The sequence below is a fragment of the Leptinotarsa decemlineata genome, unplaced genomic scaffold (genome assembly GCF_025532065.1).
Source record: "Leptinotarsa decemlineata unplaced genomic scaffold, Ldec_3_MD MMD2_tig00026358_RagTag_RagTag, whole genome shotgun sequence".
Classification (NCBI taxonomy): Eukaryota; Metazoa; Arthropoda; class Insecta; order Coleoptera; family Chrysomelidae; genus Leptinotarsa; species Leptinotarsa decemlineata.
In genome coordinates, this window is record NW_027412703.1 from 2,642,369 (window position 1) to 2,670,319 (window position 27,951).

The window sequence follows — 27,951 nt, forward strand, 5'->3', positions numbered from 1 at the left end:
TAATCAAAGGACGGGACGTGCCCTCAGAACTGGTAAAATGTTTTTAGATGTCGAATTCTGCTAAAGAAGAAGAAGAATAGGTATGTGGGTGTTTGTTATGAGTTTGATATGAAATGTAAATATTGATATTTCCAATCTCTTTCAACTCTTAATTCCATATCTTGGAATTGATTGAAACGCATAAATTTTTATGAAATGGGGAAGGGGAATCCTTATGAACAGTGTAATAAGGGTACAAGCAAGAAATAATTTCAAGCCAGAAAATCGTTAATCTTTTGATACAGAATTTGAAAAATTTGATGTAGGTTGTGGAATAATATTGAATTTTCAAATGAATACTAACACATTGATATTTTCAGATGTGATATTCATCTGGTACCGTTCTTGGGTTGAGGATATGGAAATTCTCATCTCTAAGAAGATTATATTAGCTTTACTATTACTAGCAACCATTTCCCTTTATATATCTTTTCTGTTTAACTCTTGCATAGTTTCTAGTTTATCCAAAGCAATACCAAAAGTAAGTATTCCCTTCATAGATCAGATATATTCTGAACCAATTTTCTATATGCGCTACTTCAGTAATTCACTAATTAAATTATTTTTCCGGTAAAATTTTCTTCACAACTAATAATAATGTATCAATACATGTATTGAAGTCACTGTTGATAAAGCTACTGTGTTAGTGAAACATATTGTGATATATTTTTCAAATAAAGTTTGTGGAGATCAAATCGTGAGGTGTAATTTATGAAAGAAAGAAGTTCTGGGCAATTGATTTGGCCTGACAATAATTTAAATGTAAATATTAGGTCAGTCTGAATCCGCCTGTTTTCCAATATGGTGTAGAAAGAATATAGGTCTAGTTATGTCGCTGGTCCATTTGAACGCCCATTTTGTAGGCAGCACTATGCATACATTCATTTTGAACCTTTTCCAGTGACGTTTTGTACACTAAGTAAGAGGCACACCACACCACACAATGGATGCGTTCTCTAAATGTTATACAGTCGGACAGAAACTACAGTTTTATACCAAATAACAATTAAATCAAGTACAAGTACTTTATATGCCTAATCTATGGTGATAACTTTTAAAAAATATGCTTGTAAGAAGCCAATGGCATTTATAGTATCATCTCTGAGCCTACTTGTGAGTTAATTGCAGATATATCCTGATGACGACAATGTTCTTTAGGCTTCTATGGCTGAACTGTCAGGACATATCCATAGGCGAGCGTCAGGTACTCTACTCTGATACCATTAGAGTCAAAAAATGCCATTTCCTCCTTAAACATTTTCTCATAATCCTTCTGCCTGTTGTCTTGTTGTTCTTGAATACGTTCATGTAGACTCTGACAACTGGTTACTCAATTTATCCAAAATAAATCGAAATGTTATGTCCACAGTTATAAGCAGTGACTCTTGCATACAAAGTGCCCCAACTCCCAATTTTAAAGGCCGCAAGTTGGCGATGATATCATCAACTTTGAACCACTTATTATCGCTCAATTCAATCTCAGATTCAATATCGATTAAAGCTCCATCAATAAAATTCTTCAAGATGTAGAATCGTTCTAACTTATTTGAAAGGCTATTCCAGCAAGTACGGCAGACTAATTTCAGTGCTACTCTTTTTTAGGGCCTTCTTGTTGCTCCACATATTTTTCTAAGAATATTATCAACTATTATTATCAACTATCTCGAAATTTATTGAAAAGCTAGTGAGGAAAAGATTGTTGAAATTTTCATCAAATGGAAAGATATTGAATGAATGTCAATTTGGCTTTCGAAGCTCTAAAAACACTAATGATGCACATGATACATTTTTGGAAAAAATATACTTGAATCTGAATGATGGGGAAGTAATTTTGGTAGTTTTCTGCGATTTATTGGAAGCCTTCGACTGTGTCAATCATGATATACTTATAAAAAAAATATACTGTTATGGCATAAGAGGGACATGTTTTGAATGGTTCAAATTTTACCTAAAAGGTAGATCCCAGCTGACAAAAGTCAATAATGCGTTTTCGGACATTTCGGCTACAGATTGCGGAGTGCCTCAGGGATCTGTTCTAGGGCCCATTTTATTACTATTTTACATCAACGATCTTGCTACAGTCGATATTGAAGGGTCATTCACATTTGTTGCCGATGATACCACATTGTTATGGCATGAAAAAAATACTAACAACTTGAAACAAATGATATTAGATTTAGAAAAAGTCAAAGAGTGGTGTGATTCTAATTTACTCTCCTTCAACGTAGACAAGACCAAAATTTCCACAAACCATCGTACACAGACATTATTAAACATAATTCCTCCACACACCCTTACCAGCATAAAGTTGCTGCATTCAATAGTATGCTTCAAAGACTATTGAATATTCCACTGTCTGAGAGTAATTTCCAGAGAGAGCTGAGTTTGATCAAACAAATCCCGGTTAACAACGGTTTAAGGTAGATATTTATAGACTCCATTCTTTCCAAAAAAACTACAAAAGCAAGCCATGGACCTGGTATACCCAAATTCAAGATGCGATAACGTCAGTTATAGGACATTGTCATATTTGGGTGAACCAACCCATAATATTGCCCGTTTAAAAAAAAAAAAATGCGTAAACGTAGCTTACAGGAGTATATAAGCTGACTTGTGGCTCTTGCCCAAAACTGTATATTGGCTAAACAGGGAGAACATTTTCCCAAAGAATTAAAGAGAATAAAAGTAGTTTTGTAAATAGAAAGACCAATTCCACATTTGCAAACCACCTTTTAGCAGAAGGACATGAGTCCAATCATGAATACGATGTGTTACCTTTTGAAGAGAAGAGTTTGAAACTGAATCTTCTAGAATGAATGTTTAGAATCAATAGACTCAGGAATTCGAGTAATTTACTGAATGATCAATTAGAATTGAATAACTCTCCATTACTAAATATGTTTTCAAATTTGGAAAATGGAACATAAGCTCAGGTAATTTAATTCATTACAAACTCAGGAAAAAATTGGGTACTTGAAATGTAGGTACTTTAAATTGTAGAATAAAGTGTATTCAGCATTGAATATGTAGAATTGGTTACTAAAGACACCCCCGAAGAAGCCATTGTATGGCGAAACATGTGTTGCGTTTTTGAAAAATGGTGTGTTTTTTGAATAAGTATAACTTATGTGTTCATTTCTATACTGATTTTGACCTTGTTCATCAGTTACGGCTTATGTACGTGGACTGTTCAAAAAATAATGTGAATTTCGCGGGCTAAGTACATTCGATTAGCATTTTTTTGTTTTTTTATGTTGGTACACTCTTTTCGAACATATAATTAGAGTTGCTGCTGTTTTGCATGTAACTATATTTTATATAGATAGTTTAGATTCAATTATGAATGTTAGAATTAAATTATACAGGGCTATTCAAATTCGTTTCTGTACATGGGAATCCCTTAAACGATAACAGATAGTATCGGTTAAATTGTGGCAAAGTTACGTGTTTTAGAGGCCTATTCAATGATGTAAAAAATCAAATATAGCTCTTTTGGTTCTGGAGATATACAGGAAAAACCAAAAAATCCCAAATTATTTTTTGCCTATATCTTCTTTATTCGCAGACATATTAAAAATTTGTCCACATTTTGCTATTGGCACTTGATGTGAGCTATTAGAATATGTCCATGAATCTTTTATATAGGGTGTCATCTTTGAATTTTTACATACGGACCTGTATTTTTTGTTGTAGTTTTCGGATCGTAGACGTTCACTTTATACTGAGAAATTGAATTTCATTTTATGTTTCGGGATGTTTCAATAATATTTGATTATAATTATGTGAATTATTCCCTTACAGCCCTGGAAATTGGTTAATTGGGTTAAATAAAAACATAGTAGCAACTTTCACGTCTCCCTATGTACCGTAGAGTTTTTCGAGAGTTTTTTTTTCATTTTTAGGGACCTATTCATATTTTTTCCATTGCTCTGAGCGTTTTCTACAATGAACTTCGAATAAGGAAACCTTTTATGATTATCTGAAACATATCTACAACAAAAATATGTTAAATGTGTTTTGATAAGCAGAAAAAGAAATGATAGCAATAACATCCAAAAACAACACTATAATTGAAATGAAAATTGAAATGAACTGATTTATTAATGGCGCAATAAATGTTCGAATCGGAGACCTTCCATTTCGAGACAAATACTGAGCCAATATAATGGCCTGCAAGATCACCAGATCTTACTATTTTGGACTATTTTCTAAGGGGGAGATTGAAAAATAGGATTTACGCTGGCAGATAGATAGAAAATGTGGAAGACTCGAGATTAAGGATTTTGAACGCTTTCGCAACAATGCAGCAAATAAGTGTATTGAGGGCAATAAATAATTTGAAAAACCGAGTTCAAAAGTGTCTCGAAATGGAAGGACTCCAATTCCAACATCCAATTCATTTTTTTGGGTATATAAATTACTTCATTTCAATTTTCATTACAATTGTAGTGTTCGTTTCGGATGTTATTATTGCTATCATTTCTTTTTCTGCTTATTAAAACACATATAATATATTCTTGATGTCAATATGTTTCAGATAATCATAAAAGGTTTTCCTATTCAAAGTTCATTGTGGAAAACGCTCAGAGCAATATAAAAAAATATGAGTAGGTACCTAAAAATGGAAAAAAAACTCCCGAAAAACTATGCGGTACACAGGGAGACGTCAAAGTTGCTATTGTGTTTTTATTCAACTCAGTCAACCAATTTCCAGGTCCGTAATTCAAAAGGGAATAATTCACACAATTATAATCAGGTATTACCTAAACATCCCGAAATATAAAATTTAATTTCTCAGTATACAGTGAACGTCTATGATTGACTACAACAAAAAATACAGGTCCGTATTTAAACATTCAAAGATGGGGTGGCCCAAGTCAGATGACACCCTATATAAAAGATTCATGAACATATTCTGATAGCTCACATCAAGTGCCAATAGCAAAATGTGGACAGATTTTCAATATGTCTGCGAATAAAGAAGATATAGGCAAAAAAATAATTTAGGATTTTTTGGTTTTTCCTCTATATCTCCAGAACCAAAAGAGCTATATTTGATTCTTTTTACATCATTGAGTAGGTCTCTAAAATACGCAACTTTGCCACAATTTAACCGACACTTTATCTCTTATCGTTTACGAGATCCCCATGTACAGAAAAGAATTTGAATAGCCCTGTATATTTTTTCATCGAGTCTACCTAAAAGGATTGTTATATTGGTTGGCAACGAAATATTGGAGGAAAACAAATTATCTACGAAATCGGACCGGAACCGTTCGAATTTGGGACATGTGAATAGGATCTGATTTATGTCTGCTAAAGAAAAAATATCACATGAGCATAATGGGTTTACATCAATGTTCTATTTTTGCCAAATGTGCAGGAAACTTATCAGGCATAAAAGTTAGAAGTGTTTTGCATGTTCGGCGATTTTTTGCCATAAAAAAAAATCGATCAAAGAATTTACATAACATTTTTGCGGAAAAAAAGGAGTTAAGTGCTCAAAAACACTTGAAATGTTTACAGTGGCATACGGTGATGGTATTCTGAGTCAGACTAATGTTTATTAGTGATACAAGCTTTTCACAGAAGGCCGAGAAGATTTGCGTGACGACGCTCGCACTGGATGCTTCAGCATATCAACAACTGATGAAAATGTTGATAAAGTGAACAAAATTGTTATGGAGAATCGTCGAATCACAATTAGCGTTGTTGCTGTGGATGTCGGCATATCGGTTGGCTCATGCCATGCAATTTTTTCGTAAATTTTGGGCATGAAGCGTGTGGCAGCGAAGTTCAATCCAAAATTGCTGAATTTTGATCAAAAAAACCGTTGCATGAGCATCGCTCAGGAATTGCTGAATGATGTCAACGGCCATCTAGATTTGCTCAAAAGAGTCATAACTGGTGACGAATCATAGGCATATGGTTATGGCATCGAAACCATGGACGGATCCAGAAGCTTTTCTCGGGGGGGGGGCGAATATATATATATATATATATATATATATATATATATATATATATATATATATATATATATATATATATATATATATATATATATATATTTCAATATTAAATTTTACAAAAAGGATTTGAAGCTTCATATCTTCTGTTGATTATATGCGAGGGCTTTCGATAGTTGGTAGTACTGTCACCTTCTAGGCACTCCTCAAACTGAACTTGTCATCCTGTCGTCTGCCTCTTTATACGGTCAGAGCGTCTCAACTCAGGTATTTCAGGTACTTTAGGTAAATTTGTCTCTATTTGTACTGCATCAGGTACCCTTCTTTGTGTTAGATCTTCTCTAGGAATGTTTATGGTTTTGTTATATATATATATATATATATATATATATATATATATATATATATATATATATATATATATATATATATATATATATATATATATATCATACCAGTCAAATAGCCATCTTTTCCCGCCAATTTGTTGGGTCCTTGTAGTTTCCAACTTATTAATGACGTCATCCTGCGGGTTATGATAATGGTAAAGAAATTGGGAGACAATTTCTTGACACATTATGATATTTCAGGTTCTGGTGCCCACTCAAATAGCCGTCTTTTCCTGTCAATTTGTTAAATTTTCTAAGCGGTGTTTTAACTAAAAGTCCTAATGTGGATCCCTTATTATGACCAGCTGTCTCGCTACTAAAGATTGCGCAAAACTTGCAGAACAATCCTCTTCCTGTCGGTGAGTAGATGACCCATGGAAATTGTTCCAAGTATTTCTTCGATAAATGCCTTTTGGTTAACTTCCCCGTTTCTATTTTGTTGGAATATGGCCACTGAAAATGCTCTGAAGGTGTCCAATTATTCTCTAGTAATTTGCACTTAAGATGATCGGTGATTGATTTCCCAATATAACACCCCACGTAATTCTCAATTTCATCGATGTCGCTCTGTTGCCAATACTAGTACTGGTAGAAGGCTGTTGCAGTCGTAGCTCGTCCTCTGCTTTTTTTTAGATCACCAGGCGAAATACTGTCCACGTTCTTATCTGCAAAAGAAAGGCAAACTATATAAAAATAACTGCATCAGCCCACCCTACGCACATGCTATTTGTATGCCTATTTTGATATGTACCCGCTAACCCGCTTACCCAATTCAGGGTTCAAACTCGTTCGTTGAATGTCAAATAGAAAGTGCACTAGTTAATTGTTCCAAATTATCCAAAGTGGATAAAGAATCATTCGGTTTACTGCGTTTAGTGATGATGAAGTCCATCAAATTAGTTTGTTTGTTTCGTTTCATCCCAAGAAACTAGGTAATTCACAATCCACAAAAAAATATAAATCAGTATAACGGAAGCGAAGGCGAAGTCAAAATCTAATACTATAGATGCAATTCAATGAGAAAAATCTAAAACATCTGCATTCAAAATATTGAAAAAATGTAAATTGGTCACACCGAACACAATCAATGCTAAAAATCCACTAACCACTAATGATTCTATTTCAACATTAAATAGGTTGGTGTTGGTGGAGTAGGGATGAGTGTGTTGCTTTACGCATACGGTTTTATACCTGTTTACCTGTCTACGAAACTCAACATACGACAAATTAATTATTTATTTTAGGGTATGTTGGGTCATTGGGTGGTGAACGAGCGATGTCTCGGGGGGGCAATCGCCCCCCCCCTCTGGATCCGTCCTTGATCGAAACCAAAGTCCAATCGCCCCAATGGAAGAGCACAAAAGGGCCAAGACCAAAAAAAGGACTCCAAGTTCGATTAAATATCAAAGATTTGCTTATTTTCTTCAATTACTGTGGCGCAGTGCTTCAGAAGTTCTTGCTACATGGTCGTATGGTCAATGCAATATATCTTGAAGTTATGTGAAGTTCACTGCCTGAACCACTGTGCATGCTGGTTTTGGCGAGTGCTTTGGCTTGGGATTGGGGGTTGAGCAAACCGGCCATCGGATGCCTGCTTCCACGTAGCCCCGCTGGATACGGGAATGACAGAATCACTTGTGGTTCTTTTATTCCTTAACTGAATGGCATCCCAACGATGGCTTAATCCTAAGGTGTGTGTATCCGTGCCGAGAGGATGAATGACACTGAGCCTATCAACTGTCTGTATACGGAACCTTCGAGATACCGGGCGCCCTCTCGTCGTAGCATCGCCTTGTCACGATAATGCGGGGCTCTGATGTGATTGACCTTGTTTCCCTAGCTACTCGTGGGACTTTTATGGACAGAGTAAACTTAAAAATTCTTTCTGACGCTGAGTCTACAGAGGAAATGGATATCGAGCTTACCACTCCAACTGACCTCCCTGTAAATTTAGATCAGGAGCGAGAGCTTCTCAACTCTCCAACTCGTGATCCAATAACTGAACCTAAAATAAAAAGTTTGGTGGTGCAGCCAGGAAACGACTGAGTCGTCTCCTCAAGAGCGGGGTACCTTATGAAACCGCCTTGCACCAAATTCTTGAGCGGCGTACGCAGAATCTGTCTCAGATGTAGGAACAAACCCCCCGTGAGCAGGTTAGCAAACGTTTGCGCTCAAAACCAGATGCGAAGCTGAGGCATCGTCAGGTGAAGCTGACGTGCAACAACCCTCATATCAAGGTGAGAATCTTGCACCTTCAGTATCCGACTACCTCATCAGCGATGAAACATTTAGAGTTCGGCAGAGCCGTACTCTTACCATCTGACCTGAAAGACCACTCACTGTACAAACTAATCGGCTTCGTTAAGAAGCTGGGCTTATTTGGTCGAGTGTGAATAGGTGTGAGCCACAATAAACCCTTGCGGGTTGCGGTGGAGGGTCGAATAGACCCACTCACTTTGTATCTAACCTAACCCATGTGCCGTTTGCGAGGAGCAATACATAGAGAACGTCCAGTGTTGTAGAAAAATAATTCGTCACGATAATGGACCTGCTCACTCGTTCACAATTTTTTGGCCAAAAACAGCACCGTAATCATGCCTCAGCAGCACCGTAATCATGCCTCAGCAGCACCGTAATCATGCCTCAGCAGCACCGTAATCATGCCTCAGCAGCACCGTAATCATGCCTCAGCCACCGTATTCACCACATTTGGCCACTTGCGACTATGTCTTGTTCTCAAGATTGAAGAGACCCATATCAGAACTGTTACGAAAGATGTTATGCACAAGTTTTGGTACAAGTGTATTATATCTGAGGGGGACTGAATAGAAATTGATAAATATTTTTTGAGAAAAATCAAAATTCACCTTATTTTTTGAACAGACAGCGTATTCGTACACTAATGCTTTTTGAAAAATGAAGATTTTTCAAAATTATTTTATGGTTAATTGAAAATATTAATTTTTCAGTGGCAAGTTCATCCAGTTGTGCCAAATGAAATACCTTTAGTGGTGCACTATACAACTTCAGTTCGTGTAGTATCTTTATTAGAAGGAAATGAAACAGACATATCGCCGAAATACAAATTTTTCAGAGAACAGGGTTTGAGGCCAGAGAGGCAACTACCAAGTGCATTAATAATTGGTAAGTGAAAAACTTGCTCAAAATATTATGCTTTTCTAGGGTAAAACTTCCTGCAGATATACGGCTTTTATGGAGTAGGCGATCTACAGTGTGTCTGCTTAAGTTCGCAACATATGGATAACTTTTTTATTATTAATTTCATAAAAAAGTAGTTATTTTTGATAAAAAGTTTTGCATGGTCTTAATCCTAACCATCAGATATCAAATTTTTTAAGCCGTATATGAGATTTGTCAGACAATATTAATTTTTCCAACAGTAAAGTAAATTTATTTTTGAATTTATTGGAAATTTCCATTTGTTATCTCCTTATTTGTTAAACATTTTATAACCCTAACACATCTTTATCTCAATGTTGCATCATTTTGATTATGCATTACAATAACAAATTAATTTATTTTACATAAATACAGTGCTAATAATATTAATTGCTTAACATCCTTGAAATAAATTGCTTTCTTCCTTTTTTTGGAAGATTCTCACTTTTTTTTGTATAAAGGTGGAGAAGTAGAAAGCCGAAACCTCTCTCCCATAAATTAATCTCTTCTGGAAATATATCTTTTTTAATTTAAATAAAATTCCTATGGCTGGGATCAAATCAAGCAAATGAATATCATTACGTATTATAACCGATGAAATTAGTAGATTTAACTCATTCGCGATGAAATCGTAATGTTTTATATGAATTGAATGCTCCATCTTGTAATGTTATCCATATTGGTGCTGAAGTGTCTTATTCCTAAACATCGGATGTCTGCCATTGATAATGACAGTGTTCCATGTAAGAGAAATGTTACCTCTTTCATATACTATATTGTGTAACTATCCTGTGGATGATATCTGATTTAATTCCATCATGGATGTTCGGAGTACAAACTGAACAGGAAAAGGTATTTTTGTATAATTCAGTGTTTATAGAATAGAATAGAAATGTATTCATCAATAAAAATTGTATATATGTGGTGTATAAAGATATAAAACTTTATCAGACTAGTCAGAACAGAACATAAAGCAACTGCTCTTATCTATAGTTACAGTGTCTATACACATGTTAGCTACTCCCTTGCTACTCGTGAGTGAGTGGGTCTATTTAACCATCCACCGCAACCCGCAAGAGTTTATTGTGGCTCATACCTTTTTTAGAGTACGGCTCTGCCTGATTCGGTCCTCAGCGGAGCAGGCACAAAGTCAAGGTGCAAGATTCCCACCTTGACACCTGAGACAACCTTTCCATATGAGGGTTTTTGCACGTCAGCTACACCTGAAGATGCCTTAGATTCATCCGTACAGGGCTTTTTCGCCTCTGGTTTTGGTGAATCATCACTTGAGCGCAAACGTTTTCTAACCTGCTCATGGGGGGGGGTTTGTTCCTCAACCTGAGACAGATTCTGCATACGCCGCTCAAGAATTTGGTGCAAGGCGGTTTTATAAGGTACCCCGCTTTCGAGGAGACGACGAGGGAATAACAGAACCACAAGTGATTCTGTCATTCCCGTATCCAGCGGGGCTACGTGGAAGCAGGCAGAAGTCGAAACTTGTGGAAGCTAAGGGCTAACAAGGTCTTACCTTTTAATGTGTGATTCCTAACACGGGTTGGATCATAGCAAGTGAAAATCGATTGGTCAGCCTGCGGCTTGAACCACTTACTCACACATCGGTCGATTGAGGGAGTGAACAAAGCACCCACGTCGAACTGACCGGCTACCGACCGACCGACCTATGTTAGACAATGTGATCGAAATTTCTCAAAACGGTATGTTGAACATGAAAGGTCCTTCCGACTAGGTAAAAATTATTCGACGTTTTCAAACCGTTTCTTGGGATGCAACCACAAGTTCTCGAATCTAAACGATATGGAAATTTTGCGCTATGCAGGCAAGGGTTTGAAACACAATTACTTGGAATCCTTGGAAATTCATACAAGCATTGCAGATGTAACCTACTAAATGACCGAATTGACCTGGTCTACTTCCCGGTTTTCAGATTAGCGAACTCACATTCTCACAGGTAAACAAAATTCAGGAAATGTAGTTATATAGGTGTATAAGGGTAAGTATTGTCAATTATTTCAGTTTATTGCATTCCTTTGTTCTTGTTAATAAAGTTGGTTACAAATTCAAGTGACAAGTGATATAAAAACATAGAAAGTTTTAAATCTCATTTTTCATGATTATCTTCTACCTTGAACTTACGGCTACATCCATCAATCTAGCTTTTTTAACTGAATTGTACTGAACGTCACTGCTATATTTCCAAATTTTCATAATTTTCCTAATTATACTTTTGGCAATATCTATCTGTTCGTATACACATACACATAAACACATGCTGATATTTAAGGAGGTAATTCTTAGACCCATTTTAAGAAAAAAACGTCCTATGAACGTATGTCCTAAACGCCTTAACTTTTGAGATATAGGGTGGCAAAGTTTTCAAAAATAATCAGTTTTTTAATAATAACTGAGATAATTTTGTAGACATCTTTGGCATATTTGGTACATATGTTCCATGCCTCAAGGCGCATTTTCTGATGTACACAAATTTGTATTTTTTCAAACATTGGCATCCCTACGGGTTTCGCATTGAATATTTTTGGGGAAAAAGTACTACGCCAATGCTTTCTTTTCAAAATAAAATCATTTTTAAAATCCTCATTTATTTTTGAGAAAATTTGATCTCTTGGTATTTCTTTGTCCGACGCATGACTTTCACTCAAAAAAATAAAAATCGACAGAAAGCAAATTAAGAAATTAGATCAATTCTAAAATGAATGAGAATCTGAAAATTGCTTCATAACGCATTACCAATTCCCTAATAATATTTGAAAACATAATCTGCAAAAAAATAAATTTTTCATAAAAACGAGTTTTATTTTATTTTGTAAGTCTAGACGAATAGCACAAATTTGTTAATTAGTAATAACACCAAAACTGATTATAAAAATTGTTGGAAGTGGCCACCTGCACTTAGTATGCATGCTTCCGCCCTTCTACGCATGGAATTACGCACCCGTTCGAATATTCCCGGCGTATTTCGTATAGTTTCACACGAGGCAACTATTCGTTCTCTTAAATCTTCTAAAGTATTAACGCGAGTTTTATACACAAGAGTTTTAAGGTGACCCCATAAAAAAAAATCTAAACTGTTGAGATCGGGGGATCTTGCTGGCCATTGCTGAGGTCCTCCGCGACCTATCCAACGATTAGGATAAACTGTATTTAAATGGTTTCGGACAATTACACTGAAATGAGCAGGGGCGCCATCGTGCATGTACCATATTCGATTCCTTAACGCAAGTGGCACATCTTCCAATAACCCAGGTAAGTCTTCTTCGAGAAAGTGTAAATAAGAACGACCATCAAGACGTCCTGGTAGAAAAAATGGGCCTATTAGATGATCACCTATAATTTCTGCCCATACATTAACCGAAAATTGGTGTTGGAAATGGGTTTCGGTTATTGCATGGGGATTTTCTTCACCCCACACATGATTGTTATGGAAATTTTGAATGGCATTCCGAGAAAAATTTGCTTCGTCTGTGAACAAAATTTGTGTCTCAAACTGCGGATTTAGTGCAATACTTTGTAGATACCACTGACTGAAGTTCACACGCTGTGGAAAATCTCTAGGGAGTAATGCCTGCACTCTTGAAATATGGTATGGGTATAACAAAAAATCAACCAAAATACGCCAAACAATTTGATGACAAATATCCAGAGTTCTAGCGATCTTCCTCGTACTCGTCTCAGGATGTTCCTCAATTTCTTGCAGCACCGCTTCCTCAAATTCAGGAGTTCTTACTACACGAGGTCTACCTTCCGGAGTCCCTTTCTTGAAACTACCAGTTTCCCCAAGTCGACGATGAATATTTGAAAAGGTTCGGCTAGCTGGTAAGGCACGATTAGGATATCTTTCCTGATAAATGCGCCTGGCTTCTGTAGCATTACCTTCGGCAAGGCCATATACGTAATGCATTTGCGCCATTTCCGCATTCGTATAATTTACCATATTTACTGATATTCAGAAAAACAGCGGACTACCAAAATAACTTCAATAACACTTCAAAATCAATCAAAACGCGCTGTGACAGTTTTTAACACCAACACCTTACTTTAAACCAACATCAATATTAGCTACTGACGTTTGTATATACAGAGAATTCGTTTTTTATTGCTATGATGGGTACGCTGTTTTTTCTGCTTTTAATCTTTAAAAGAAATCACATATCGATAAACTCCATATTTCCAAGAGGTGCAGTAAATAAATTCTGCTACACGTCATTTATTCCAGGATAACTAAATTTATGTTTTCAAAAATTATTAAGCGGTGCTGCGTTATGACGTAATTTTAATTGAGAACAGTGCATCTGACAACAAACAAATACCTTTTAGATCCTCAATTATTTTGCAAAAATCTGATCTCTTAGTTTGCTTTCAGTCGATGCACGATACCGCATCAGATTTTTAAGGAATTTATCCTTAAGTAAAGCGATTTTTAATTTTTTGATTTTTTTGAGCAAAAACCATGCGTCGGACAAAGAAAACCCAGCAAATCAAATGTGCTCAAAAATGTATGGAGATTTTAAAAATAATTTTTAATTCAAGATAAAGCAGTGGCGTAGTATTTTTTTCGGCAAAAATAAACATTTCAAAACTCGTACGCACGCCACTGGCAGAGAAAATGAAGAAAATTGTACATAAGAAAATGCGCCTTGAGGCATGGAACATATGTACCAAATATGCCAAAGATGTCTACAAAATTATCTCAGTTATTATTAAAAAACTGATTATTTTTGAAAACTTTGCCACCCTATATCTCAAAAGTTAAGGCGTTTAGGACATACGTCCATAGGACGTTTTTTCTTTAAAATGGGTCTAAGAATTACCTCCTTAAATATTAGCATGTGTTTAAATGTGACTTGTTTTATACAGTGCCATCCCCAAAGTATGGATCCATATTGGAAACTATTTTATTAAGTGCTTTTCAACAAAAAGTTATTCCTGATAAAAGTTTGTGCATCCCCTAAAACTGAACATGCACCAACGAAATACAGTAAAACACACGTAATTTACGAGGAGTCTTCAAATATTTGATTTTGACAACAGTAAATGTTATTCAGAAAAGTTGTTCAGTATTCAGTGTTCAGTATTCAGTCATGGCCATCTAAGTGAAGTTTTATTTTTTACCCATTTTTTTAAAATGGGGACTACGAAAAATGAAAATTTGCTAAAACGACAGCATCCTGTATATGACGGTTTATTTTGAAAGCCTGAAATAGTACAAATCACACAACTATGGTGTAGTTTTTTATAAAAATAAAATAATTTTTGGTGCAAAGTTATTTTTATTTTTTGTTACCACCGAAAATTACTCAAAATTGTGCACTATTGTAGCAAGAACTTATTATGTAATGATATCAAATCATAAAACAACAAAATAAAATAGGTATTTCGGAACAAACTCATTGATTTTATGGAGATTATTTTGGAAAATTATTTTGGAAAAGAAAATCACCAGAAAATCAATGAGTTTGTTCCGAAATACCTATTTTATTTTGATGTTTTGTGACTTGATATTATTGAATATTAGATTCTTGTTACAATACAGTTCAATTTTGAGTAATCTTCTGTGTTAACAAGAAATAAAAATAACTTTGCACCAAAAACTTTGAAAATTATTTTATTCTTCAAAAAAATTGACCGTGGTTAACACTATAGTTGTGTAATTCGTAATATTACAGGCTTTCAAAATAAACTGTCGTATACAGGATGGTGTCTATTTGTCGTTTTAGCAAATTGTCCCTATTGAAAATAAAATGGGTAAAAAAATAATACTACGCTTAGATGGCCATGACTTCAAATCTAGATGTATTTTTTAATGCTGAACAACTCTTTCAAATAACATTTTCCGAGATTTTTCAAAATAAGAGTGCTTTACTCTTGTCTTAAAATCAAATACACACATCGGAAAAGTCTAGGGATATTTTTATAAGATACTAAATATCATAAAAATAAATGCATGAGGTCATTTAATTTCGATTAAATTGGTACACTCGACCACCCTGTAGATTTCTATAGGTTGAACAAAGCCTGCAAAAACGGTAACTAATCTTTTATCAAGTTTTTTACAAACTGTAGGTTTTCGGCTAAAATGAATAATCTGAAAGTGTCGAGTTTGTACATTCTATGCAGTTCTTGCTCAGCAATTAAACTGGAAATATTGTGCTTTAACATGGAACGCCATCACTTACCATTGGCTGAGATGAATAGAGCTGTAGGGCTTCTTCAAGGTGGCATGCGACAAAATGATGTAGCTCTTCGTTTGGGGGTCTCCCAAAGTGTTATCAGTTGATTATGGCGGCGTTTCCGTGAATCTGGCAGTCCAGCCGAACAACATCCAGGGCGAGGACGCGCTACAACTGCAGTTCAAGACCGATTTTTGGTCTTAACCGCAATAAGACAACCGACAATCACAGCACCTGAATTGGTTAACGTGTTGCAGCAGACGCACCAGGTAACCATTGGTCGTGATACTGTCAGAAATCGACTGCATGAAGCAGATCTCCATAACAGAAGGCCACTTAGATGTCCACCTTTGTCGAGAGGCAATCGCGGTAGAAGATTAGAGTGGTGTCAAGAACATCAAAACTGGGATGCAAATGATTGGGCCACAGTTTTGTTTACAGACGAATCCAGATTTGGATTTCATCCAGATTCTCGTCGAGTAAGACTGTGGAGACGACCTGGAAATAATGAACGTTTGAGACACGTCCAGGAAGTCCACACATACAGAGGTGGTACAGTAATGCTATGGGGCGGAATCATGATCGGCGGCAGAACCGATCTCGTTTTTCCAAATCGCTCCCTCACAGCTCGACAGTACCTCGACACCATTCTTCTACCTATCGTCCGTCCGTTTGCTGGTGCTGCTGGTAAAAACTTCCACCTAATGCACGATAATGCTCGTCCACATGTCGCGCGTCTAGTGACTGACTGGCTCACCAACGAAGGAGTTGATGTATTGCCATGGCCAGCACAATCACCGGACCTGAATCCCATCGAGCATGTGTGGGACATGCTTCAACGAAGAATTACTCCGCATATGGGGAACATTCACACAACGTTTCAATTGAGAGAGCTTTTAATCGCTGAATGGGCAAATGTACCTCAACAAGACATTGAAAATCTCATTTTGTCGATGCACGATAGATGTAGAGCCGTAATTAACCAGCGTGGAGGCCATACTTTGTACTGATTCCAATTTTTTTTTGTATTATGATTTTTTTTCGGGGTGCCAAAGAAGAGCCATATTTTTTTTTGCTTATATGGGCACTCAGTATTTTTGATCATTTAATAAATTTTGTTGTAAGTTACATTCGTTTAATAATCTCCCGTCGACTTTTTTTTCCCTAAAGCGATCTAAAAAAAAATTATTGCCATTTTTAAAAATATCTCTAGACTTTTCCGATGTGTGTATTTGAAGGCTCCTCGTATATTACGTATGTTGTTGGTGCATTTTTGTTTTATGGGATGCACAAACTTTTATCAAGAGTAAAATTTTGTCGAAAAACCCTTAATAATAAATAAGTTTCCCATATGGTGCATACTTTGGGGATGACACTGTATATGTAAATATCTAATTTTTAATACACTTACATATTTTTTATTATTAAATATTTTTTTAGTTTGAGAATACTCTCTACAATATTGTGACGTACTTAAACAAAAAAACTGTTCTGTGACTATTGTAACATACTGTTTTCTGTAAAAAAATTTGAAGGTGAATAAATATCTCATCTTATTATATCGACGCAGATCCCGGAGAGTCACCCTGTATTCTCTTGAAATCAATTTTCAATTAATTTCATGAAATCTTTCATCAATCAATGTAATAGCTATGGTCAGACTAAATGTGTTTTTCCAAATAATTTTTCTTTCAGTAATTCTCACTTTTAACTTTTTTGCAGGTGTGAAAAAAGGTGGTACACGAGCCCTCCTAGAATTCATCCGAATTCATCCTGATGTTAGGGCAGCAGGCAGTGAGGTTCACTTTTTCGACAAAAATTATATGAAAGGCTTTCAGTGGTACCGTTCACACATGCCCGCTACTTTAGAAGGACAGTTAACCATAGAAAAAACGCCATCGTACTTCATAACGAAAGAGGCTCCTCGCAGAGTGCATCTAATGAATCCCTCCACTAAATTACTCGTAGTAGTTAGAGATCCAGTAACTAGAGCTATATCAGATTATGCTCAAGCCATATCGAAGAAAACGGCAATGAAGCCTTTTGAACAACTTGTTTTTGTTAATGGTTCCATCGGGAGTATTATTGATACTTCTTGGGGTCCTGTCAAACTAGGCATCTATTCCAGGTGAATCACAAAAAATTCTTTATCGTAATACAAAGTGAAAAAATTGTGTCACCTCAGTATCTTGGTATCTTGTATTGTACTTTTTTGTCAATATTACATCACAGTGTTTTGACAAGTCATTGACTACAACTAATTCTGAATCTAAGTAAATATTGTTTAAAATATAGATATTGGATTTCACATAAAATTTTCACGACACTGATATTTGAATTCCAAATTTCAAAATTTATAAGGTCTGTTTAAAAAATAATATAATATATTGGGAAAGAAAGTTTTTGGCTTTCTACTACTCCATCTGATACAAAAAAATGGATGAGAGAATCTTCCAAAGAAAGGAAGGATTAATCAATTTGAAAATAAGTAACTCTATACATGGATGTGTAGATCATGCAAAGAAGTAACTTTCAGACACAAACTGAAAGAAAGTCCTCCTGAAACAGCTACTTTCATATAAACATTGAATTACACGAAAGAAAAAATTCTTTCGAAACAAATACTTCTATATGAACACTGAATTATACAAAAGATACTTTTCTCTATTCAGTTTGTATATCGAACATTTGTGGAGGAATAAGAATCAGATATCATTCACATGAGTAGAACAAAGTAGAACTCATGTGAATGATATCTGATTCTTATTCCTCCACAAATGTTCGATATACAAACTGAATAGACAAAAGTATCTTCTGTATAATTCAGTGTTCATATAGAAGTATTTGTTTCGAAAGAATTTTTTTCTTTCGTGTAATTCAATGTTTATATGGAAGTAGCTGTTTCAGGAGGACTTTCTTTCAGTTTGTGTCTGAAAGTTACTTCTTTGCATGATCTACACATCCATGTATAGAGTTACTTATTTTCAAATTGATTAATCCTTCCTTTCTTTGGAAGATTCTCTCATCCATTTTTTTGTATCAGATGGAGTAGTAGAAAGCCAAAAACTTTCTTTCCCAAAAAATTAATCACTCCTAAAAATATAACCCTTTCAAATCGATATAATATAATAATAATAATATAAGTTTATTCATGACATTTTATAATACAGGATGATTCAAAAGTACTTTGACAAACTTCAGGAGGTGATTCCTCACAATATTCTAATATGAATTGTCCAAATAAATAAATGTCCGGAAACGCTTCGTTTCCAAGATACAGGATGTTGAAGTTTTATTTTTATTTTCGTTTTTTTCAAATAACTTTTGAAATACTGAACTTAATTAAACGAAACTTGATAATAGGAGGTTTTTGAGGTGTCGAATTCGAACCTGATGTTCTTATTGCTCTTACTCGTAGGGGGCGCCACCTACACGTCTTTTTCTTTTTTAAAGATTCATAACTTTTTTGGGCGTACTTCTAGCACATTTTTCAGTAAAAAAATCGATTCCTCTATCATATCTACGTAAATAAGTTACCCTTGTTACTAGTCGCTGTAAGCAACCGTTTTCTAAATATTTGGACTTGAAAACTTCAAGTCGATTATTTGATAATCGATGCATGTTGAAGTTATTACGAATATTTTGCTTTTTTCACAAGAATGTTTTGGAAATGAATTTGACGTTTTACTCGTTTGAAGAGGTCATTACTGTTAGGTACGTTCTTTTATGACATCCTTAAGCGAAATAGTTATTTTTGTATCAAGGGTGAATAATCAGTATTTGTTTTAATAAAATTTGCAAGAAATGTCAACATTTTATTTCAGGAAATTTTGAATATGTAGAATAAACTAAAATAAACGAAACTAAATTGTATTCAATTAAATTGTTGGAAGTGTCCACCTTCAGCGAAGATACAGGCAGTCAGTCGTCTAGTCATTGAATCTCGTACCCGCTCAAAAATTATTGGTGTGTTTCTTATTGTTTCACAGGCGTCTACTATTCGGTTTCTTAGATCTTCCTCGTTCACTACTGGAGTCTTATAAACTAGTGACTTCAAATATCCCCAAAAATAAAAATCTATCGGGTTTAGATCTGGTGACCTTGGTGCCCACGCCTGGTTAGGTTCTTCTACACCCCTACCGATCCATCGATTTGGATAGACTGTGTTAAGGAATTCCCTGGCTACAACGCTAAAATGGGCCGGAACCCCATCATGCATAAACCACATGCGGATACGAATTTCTAATGGTACATTTTGAAGTAGTCCCGGCAATTCATTTTCTAAAAAGTGTCTGTAAGTTGCGCCATTCAGTCGGAGCGGAAGAAAGAAAGGACCTATCAAGTAATTATCAATTATTGCCACACATACATTTACAGAAAATTGATACTGATAATGCCTTTCACTAACTGCGTGCGGATTGTCGAGAGTCCAAACATGGTTGTTATGAAAGTTTGTGATAGCATTTCGGGAGAAGTTTGCCTCATCCGTGAAGAGTACATATCTTAAATATTGAGGATTTCCAGCCAATTTTCTCAAAAACCATTAACACATAGTAATGCGTTGGGGAAAGTCTCGTGGCAAAAGAGATTGTACCCTTTGAATATGGTGCAGTGAGCCAAGAATGACAGTCTTCTGCATATGTCGGGCATTTACTCTACAGATCTACTCTACAGTTCGAGAGTAAAGATTTACTCTACAGATCTACTCTACAGATCGACCAGATCTGTCGAAGTTTGTGCTGATACATGCCGTGGAGAGAGTTCTTCACTGTTGTTACCTCTTGTGAGTGGCGTTGTTCCACTCCAGCATGCAAATGGTGTAGGATGCTTCCATCTACGAGCTGCACATCCTCTCCGTAGTCCCCGCATCGTCCTCTTTTGAGATGGACCATTGCACATTTGTCTATCCCGAATTTCATACCGATAGCATGCGTGTACTCTTCCACCACCCTCAAGGACTGTTGGAGATCCTTCTTTCCAGAGGCATAAAGTTTAAGATCATCCATATAAAACACACGGGTGACCTTGTGCCTCCGGTTTCCGGGGGTGCCACAATTATATCCTCGAGTATTTCTGAGCGCAATGGATAATGGCAATAGTGAGATGCAGAAGTGAAGGGAACTAAGGGAATCACCCTGAAATACACCCCTTCTGAAAATGACCCACCCTGTTTGGACACTTGCTTGACCAGATGTTATGGTGAAGCGAGTTCACCAAAGTGGTATCAGTTTTCGCATCACCGATCGCTATCCCTTCCTCTGCATTATCATCATCATTATGATTACAAGTTTTACTACCATCATTATCATTTTTATAATTTCTGTTTTCTCAAGTATTATCCTTTGTATTCTTTGTTTTCGTTTACATTTTTTATTGTCTACCACTGCTGTTATATGCATGTAAAATATTATTACAGAAGTTGAATACTTCTCCAAGTGTAGTAGAAAAAAGCACAAAACAGGTGACATACAACCCCACTCTGGAAAAAGCAAGAATAATATTGTATGAAGATATATACTGTAACGAATTAAAGAATTGACTGTCTTAAACAAATTTATTTTAACAATACTTCACTATCACAACTAATTTATTTACACCACTCAGTAACTAACGCTTAATTTATCTTCACCGTTTGTTAACCGCTCGATTCGCTTTCTTGGTACAGACTACTCTTCGGGACGAAGAGCGACGTTTTTATATTGTCAACGAACGTTCCGGATCCCTCTGCGGATTTCGGGACTCATCCGCATCCTTCCCGCTCTTTCGCGATATTCCGTGATGCGTCATGCGTCGGTCAGGACCGGCTTCAGATTCATTACAATACATTGTATCGTATTGTATATGAATACATGTATTTTAGACTGTATAAGGAGAAATCATACGAATTTACCTTTAATTCAACACATCGTACGATTCCAATGTATTTCTTCTGAATGAATTAAAATTTAAATGACAGATGCCAATCGAGACAATCTTGCAAGGCCGTTTCCGAGCGTTCCAATGTTTACATTCTTTTAGATTTGACCTACTTCTCAGTTCATCACAGTTCAATATCATTTGTAAGACTGATATCAACCTGAATAAAATACTACTCTACTATAACAAAAATACTATACTACTACTATTGTGGAATTGCCACAGAAATTTCTACAGAAACTATTATGATGTTGTTTATTATTAAAATTGCACTAAGATATTTATTTTTTACTTTTAGGTACTTGGCAAGGTGGCTGAAGTTCTTTCCCCTCTCGCAATTGTTGTTTGTAAGTGGAGAAAGACTGGTTCTTGATCCTGCCATTGAACTGAAACGTGTTCAGAATTTCCTAGGTCTCAAAAGGGTTGTTTCTGAGAAACACTTTTATTTCAACTCCACCAAAGGATTTCCTTGTCTGTTCAAGAGTGAAGGACACTCTGCGCCGCACTGTTTAGGTAAAACCAAAGGAAGAAGTCATCCGTACATAAACCCTGTTGTTTTGCAAAGACTGAGAGATTTCTACAGGCCATTCAATAACCACTTTTATCAATTGACTGGAATCAACTTCGGCTGGGCTTAGGAAAGTAATATTATTCTTATAGGGTTTTCTTCTGAATCTCGTTTAAGTTTTGTTGTATCTCAAAATTATCAAAATCGCCTTATCTGCTCCAAGAAAGGTAGATATTTTGATTTGTATTTTGGAAACACGATTAACTACATCGAATCAAACTTTTGAAATAGTTCTCGAATAACTTGGAAGAAAATGCAAAGAAAGTAATCATGCCAAATATTTTTGCAAATTTGCACAGGTACCTGGACTTTACTCCATGAACTTCATTCAGTGAAGGTAAAAGTAAATACAGTTGTTCTGAAGAAACGTTGGTGGAGTAACACCACGACGTTTTGAATTTAATTGAATTCTCCTTCAAGGCTCTGTAACAATGAATTTTCATAAACATACCTCCCAAAAAACTTGTACGATTATTATCGTTTCAAGTTTACAAGAAATAATATTCCTAATTAAATTACTCACCAAAAAGTAGTTTCTTCGTATTATTATTTTTTCAAGAACTTTATTGATGCAATGGTTACAATGAAAATTTTAAATGGTTTTTGAAATAACAGCATTATCCAAAAAATAAGTTAGCCAAAGCAGCACCAACATGCTGGTCACGAAAAACTAGCTAAAAACAATATAATAATACTTTATACACATAACAAAATAATACTATCAAGATTCACTTGAGAATCCATGATACAAATGTAAATAAAATAAACATCCAATAGTAATTTATACAGAGAAATGAAAAGATTTAGGATGTTCCTTTGTTGAGTATGCTATTATAAACACTCTTTATTTTATACTTAAACATACTGATATTAGGGCTATCTGTTATTTCCTTGGGAAGAGTATTAAAAGTTTTCATACATGTGTAATGGTTTTTAGGGCTTTATTTAAGCAAATATTAATACGTATAGGTTCTAAAAAGACATTATTGTGGTTAAGAGTATTGTATTCGTGGAGCTGATTAACAAATGTGAAGTTGGTATTACCTTTGCCTTGTATGCAAATTTACCTTGATCACTTTCTAGAATATCCAGAATAGGCAGTATCTCGGTTACACTGTATAAATTATCAGTTGAGGTTCTGTAGTCAAGCCTGAATAACATTTTCACGACTTAGTTTTTGAAGTGTTTTTTTTTTTTGAATAATGTCTGTCCAAATGTACTCCATATACGAATTAAATAGCTAAATATTGATAACAAATATGCATTGTATATTTGAAATAATGAATATGAGCATGAGTAGGGTCTACAACGATACACGCCACTAACCATTGGAATAACTATTTTTTTCACGTGGGTGATATGATTGATTATTCCAGCATAGGTTATCATCAACAATTAGTCCCAGACATTTGGTATTATGACTCTTGTTATTTCTTTGCCTTTTATCTCCACTATGATGTCCTGTAGTTTTATGTTTTTCTAAGAGAAGATTATGAAAGTAGCCTTTTTTTTTTATTTAAGCAAGAACCACATCAACCACAGAGGGTTATTAGCGAGGTACATTGCAAGTTATAATAAATATATACACACATATATAGATATATACACACATATAAAATTCATATTTGATTGTATACATTAATTTTCTTTATAAATTGTATAGTTTTCTCCACATTGTTATTCAAAGTAAGTTTTATGTTCTCACTGATGTTCATTAGTTTTCGTTCTTCATTGTAGTAGGGGCAGAGGCATATGATGTGTTCCACTGTAAGGGTGTATTGCAAAATTCACATAATTTGGGATTTTGTTTCTTGAATGTTTCATGTGTTATTCTGGTGTGACCAATCCTCAAACGAGTAATTGTGATTTGATCTCTTCTGGTTAAGTATGAGTATTTCTGTTTGATCAATTCCGGATTCACTTTGAATAATTTATTTGTGGTTTGCTTTTGCCACCTTTCTGTCCACTCCTGCGAAATTTTCGTTCTTATAGAACTATATAAATCTTCATGATGTACTTTATATATGTTTATCGCTTCAGTGAAAATAGCTGTATTACCCACCATATGCTTGGTTTGATCCAAAGCCTGTGCTATCGCAAATATTTCTCCAGAATATACGCTACATGTGGAAGGTAGTTTGTAGCATTGACTAAGTTCTTTATTGACTGTGGAAAGTAGTCTTCTTTACATTGATCTGAAGTTTATTTTTTGCAAGCCATCTGTGGTACCTTTTAAGGTCGGTATTTACTAGTGTTTGGAGTTGTTTCAAATCTTTACCCTTATATACAAGAACAGTATCATCTGCGAATTTAAAGTATCTTCCTAAAATGTTAACTGTTTTCAGTGATAGAACATGTAATGTAAAGAGTAGAGGTCTAAGGACTGAGCCTTGGGGCATACCTGCTTTGGTAGTTTCAGTTTGCCTTGAAATGCCATCAACCACTGTGAATTGTTCGCGATCTAGAAGATATGTTTTAGTAAAGAGAGAGCATTTCCTCTTATTTCCATTTCTTCATTTTTTTCAAGTAATATAGAGATCTTAACAACATCAAATGCTTTTCGTAGGTCAACAAACATAGCAATAGCGTATTTGTCATCCATTAAAGAAGCAATGTGGTTAATGAAGTCTATAGTTGCATTCAGGGTGCTACTATATAACTATTTTAAAAACCATTAGACATATTAGATACATAATAAAAAATAAAAAACATTGCAACAACCAAATTTTCGAGACAACACCAACAAAACGACATGAAACAAATGGCGTCTGTTCTTTTAATCAGTGATAGAAAGTTAAAGAATGAAAAGAGCTGAAATTATTCAGGTATTTTACTTATCAAATTGAAATATGCAGTATTGAGGCCATCGACATCCCTTCTAGTGGTAACACTAGATATGTATCATTTTGCTCAAAAGTCTTCTGGATAAATTGGTTAAACATCTTGAATGGTTGGATGATCAAAATCAAAAATGTGTCCATATTATTTTTGATGTTCAACGAGGGCTGTGTGGCTTACTATATTTCACATGTGTTCTGAAACTCGTGTTTTAATATACCGTCTGGTTTGACTAACATGGCAGTTTTGACAGCTTCCACAATTCAATTTGTACACTATATTGGATTATATGTCTTGTGGTGTTTAATGTTTTTGTTTTGAGATGAGATATCTAAATAATTTCCCTTTCTTTCATTCTTTTTCCTTCCGTCGTTGATTAAAATTTAGACACCACCTTATCAGAATTACAGATAGAGCCATTCGTTTGTTTCATATCGTTTTGTGTTGGTGTTGTCTGGAAAATTTGGTTGATGCGAAGTTTTTAATTTTTTATTATGTTTGGTGGTTTATGAAATAGTTATATTACTAACACGAAGTAACTACTTTTTGGTAAGTGATTTAATTGAGAATTCATTATTTCTTGTAAAATTGAAACGATAATAATCATATAAGTTTTGTGGAAGACATATTTATGAAAATTCATTGTTACATAGCTCTGAGGAAGAATTTAATTGAATTATTGGATCACTAAAGTAGTTAACTAAATATAGTTGTCTTATAAAATATATGCCTCCTGAAGAAATCATATACATATAAGCTCAAGTTCGGAATTTGGAATTACTGGCTTTTTTGTCAGTGCCAAGAAAACTTTTCGGTTATAATAAATAGGTAAATCTACTGTGATTTGAATACATATTATAGTTTTGTTCTTCAAATGGCAACTAAATTTACTCTCGAGTAAGTATAGAAATTTCATTTTTTCAATTGATTTTTTACAATTTGTAGGCAAAATTTATGAATACGGCAAGTTACTGATCAATTGGACTCCTCAATGATATATTACACAGTAACTTTTCGAGATTAACTTTTCACTTTGCCCTTCATTACTCTTCTGCAGATTCTCTATTGATTTAGTTTTGTTTATTTTTGAAATTGTGGAAGGTTGTATACCCAAACAGTAAAAAATATTGTGAACTCCGCAAAAAAAAAGTCTTTCAAAGAGCATAATTTCTTCAATTCTAAAAAACCACTCATACTTACATATTGGCTACGGACGTCTGACTAGATTCAACCAATTACTTTAGTGACTTAGGTGTTGTCTAACTCAGACAACGTTAATTTCAGTTGAATATAGCATTCCCATTCATAAGTAGTGTTTATATATTGAAAAAACAGTCAATTGCATACCTATATACCTCTATAATACAAAGAAAATATAAGCTTTAACACCATAGTTTTAAAATATACTAAAGATTTTACTCACATTTCAAATGTTTTTGATAATGATGATTCCTAACATAAAACAAATTATGATTTTTTTGCAAGATCCTGAAAACGAAAAAATGTGATATTCAATTGTTTGATTGGGCAAGTTTTAATTTTTTTCTCTACATTGAATAATTTTTTTCAATCACAGAGTAATCTTGTCTTCATCGAAAAAGTCTCTATGTGGATATCATTGACTTTTTTTAGTCAACCTTTATTTCTGTGGTATAAACCATGAGTAGGTATTTGGTAAAGTGTTAACAAAATGAAAAAGGACTAAGGGGTTTTTACTGAATTCAATAATAAGGTCATTGATATGAAACCATTTCGACCTTTTATTTATTCCAAACATATTTGAGAAACCACAAAAAACTCGTTCTATTTTTCCTGAACAATATTGAGGAATACTAACTGTCTTTAGCTGTGTGAGTAAAATCTTTTCTTAGCATTTATTACCTCAATTCAATTTCACCATTTTCATTAGATATTATTCAACGAATAACTTGAAGTAGTGACCTGTTCGTTTCTGTTTTTAGATATATTGTTTTGTTGTTAACATTTTCTTCAGGGTATTAATTTATTAAGGTTGTTGATAGTAATTTATTATTCAGTCGACTTTTTTAGAAGCATTGATGTGATTTTTCATTATTTTCTGTTTCAAATTTATGTTTTTGATATTTTTGGAACAGTAACAAGAAACTAAACGGTAATCTGAAAAAGTCGATACCTTGTTTTCCTAAATGTCAAAACCAAGTATTATGTAAGAAATATTTTTTATGAACCAAAGCTTTTTTATGAATTTTTTGCTTTTATAAACTTTCACAATTTGAGAAACATCGAGAGAATCAGTATAGTCTACTTCAAGGAGTACTTATATTACATTATATCTGAGTTTTTGTTAAATATTGGTTAAGTCACTGACTAATTGGACTCTTGGATGGTTAATATTAAGCAGTAACTTTTCGAATGGAACTTCTCAGTTTGGCCCTTTATTACACTTCAGTAAATTCTCTATTTATTCAACTGTGTCTATTTTTTTAATTGTTGAAGGATAAACACCCACAAACAATTAGAAATATTTGTAAATTGTATTGGTGTATATTATTCACATAGTTCTTCAACTCACCTAATATTTTTAGGATCTTTCCATCTTAATATTCGTATTCCATTACCTCTCACACTTTGGTGAAACTTCATACTTCTTGTGACCTCGATACTTATTCCAATTGTGAACGTTATAAAGCACTAGACCCAGTGTTTCGAAAAATTGAAGGATTTTTCCTTTTTTTTATCAACAACCACATTGAAAATAAGATTCCTTATCATTTGCCATGCAAGTTTGTGATAATAGTGTTTGAATGTAATACATTTTTTCTGTTGAATTTGTGTCAATTAATTTGAACCCATTTCAGTTAGTATAG

The 27,951-nt window shown here is 34.6% G+C and overlaps 1 protein-coding gene across 1 annotated transcript; it reads left to right on the forward strand.

Annotated features, from left to right (window-relative positions):
* Window positions 1-86: 86 nt before the first annotated feature.
* On the forward strand, window positions 87-27,912 carry Hs3st-B (Heparan sulfate 3-O sulfotransferase-B). The gene is made up of 5 exons (XM_074184873.1): window positions 87-301; window positions 360-520; window positions 9,367-9,541; window positions 17,506-17,911; window positions 21,998-27,912. The coding sequence occupies exons 2-5, from the start codon at window positions 398-400 to the stop codon at window positions 22,335-22,337; spliced, it is 1,044 nt and encodes a 347-aa protein (XP_074040974.1). The 5' UTR covers window positions 87-301; window positions 360-397; the 3' UTR covers window positions 22,338-27,912.
* Window positions 27,913-27,951: the final 39 nt, after the last annotated feature.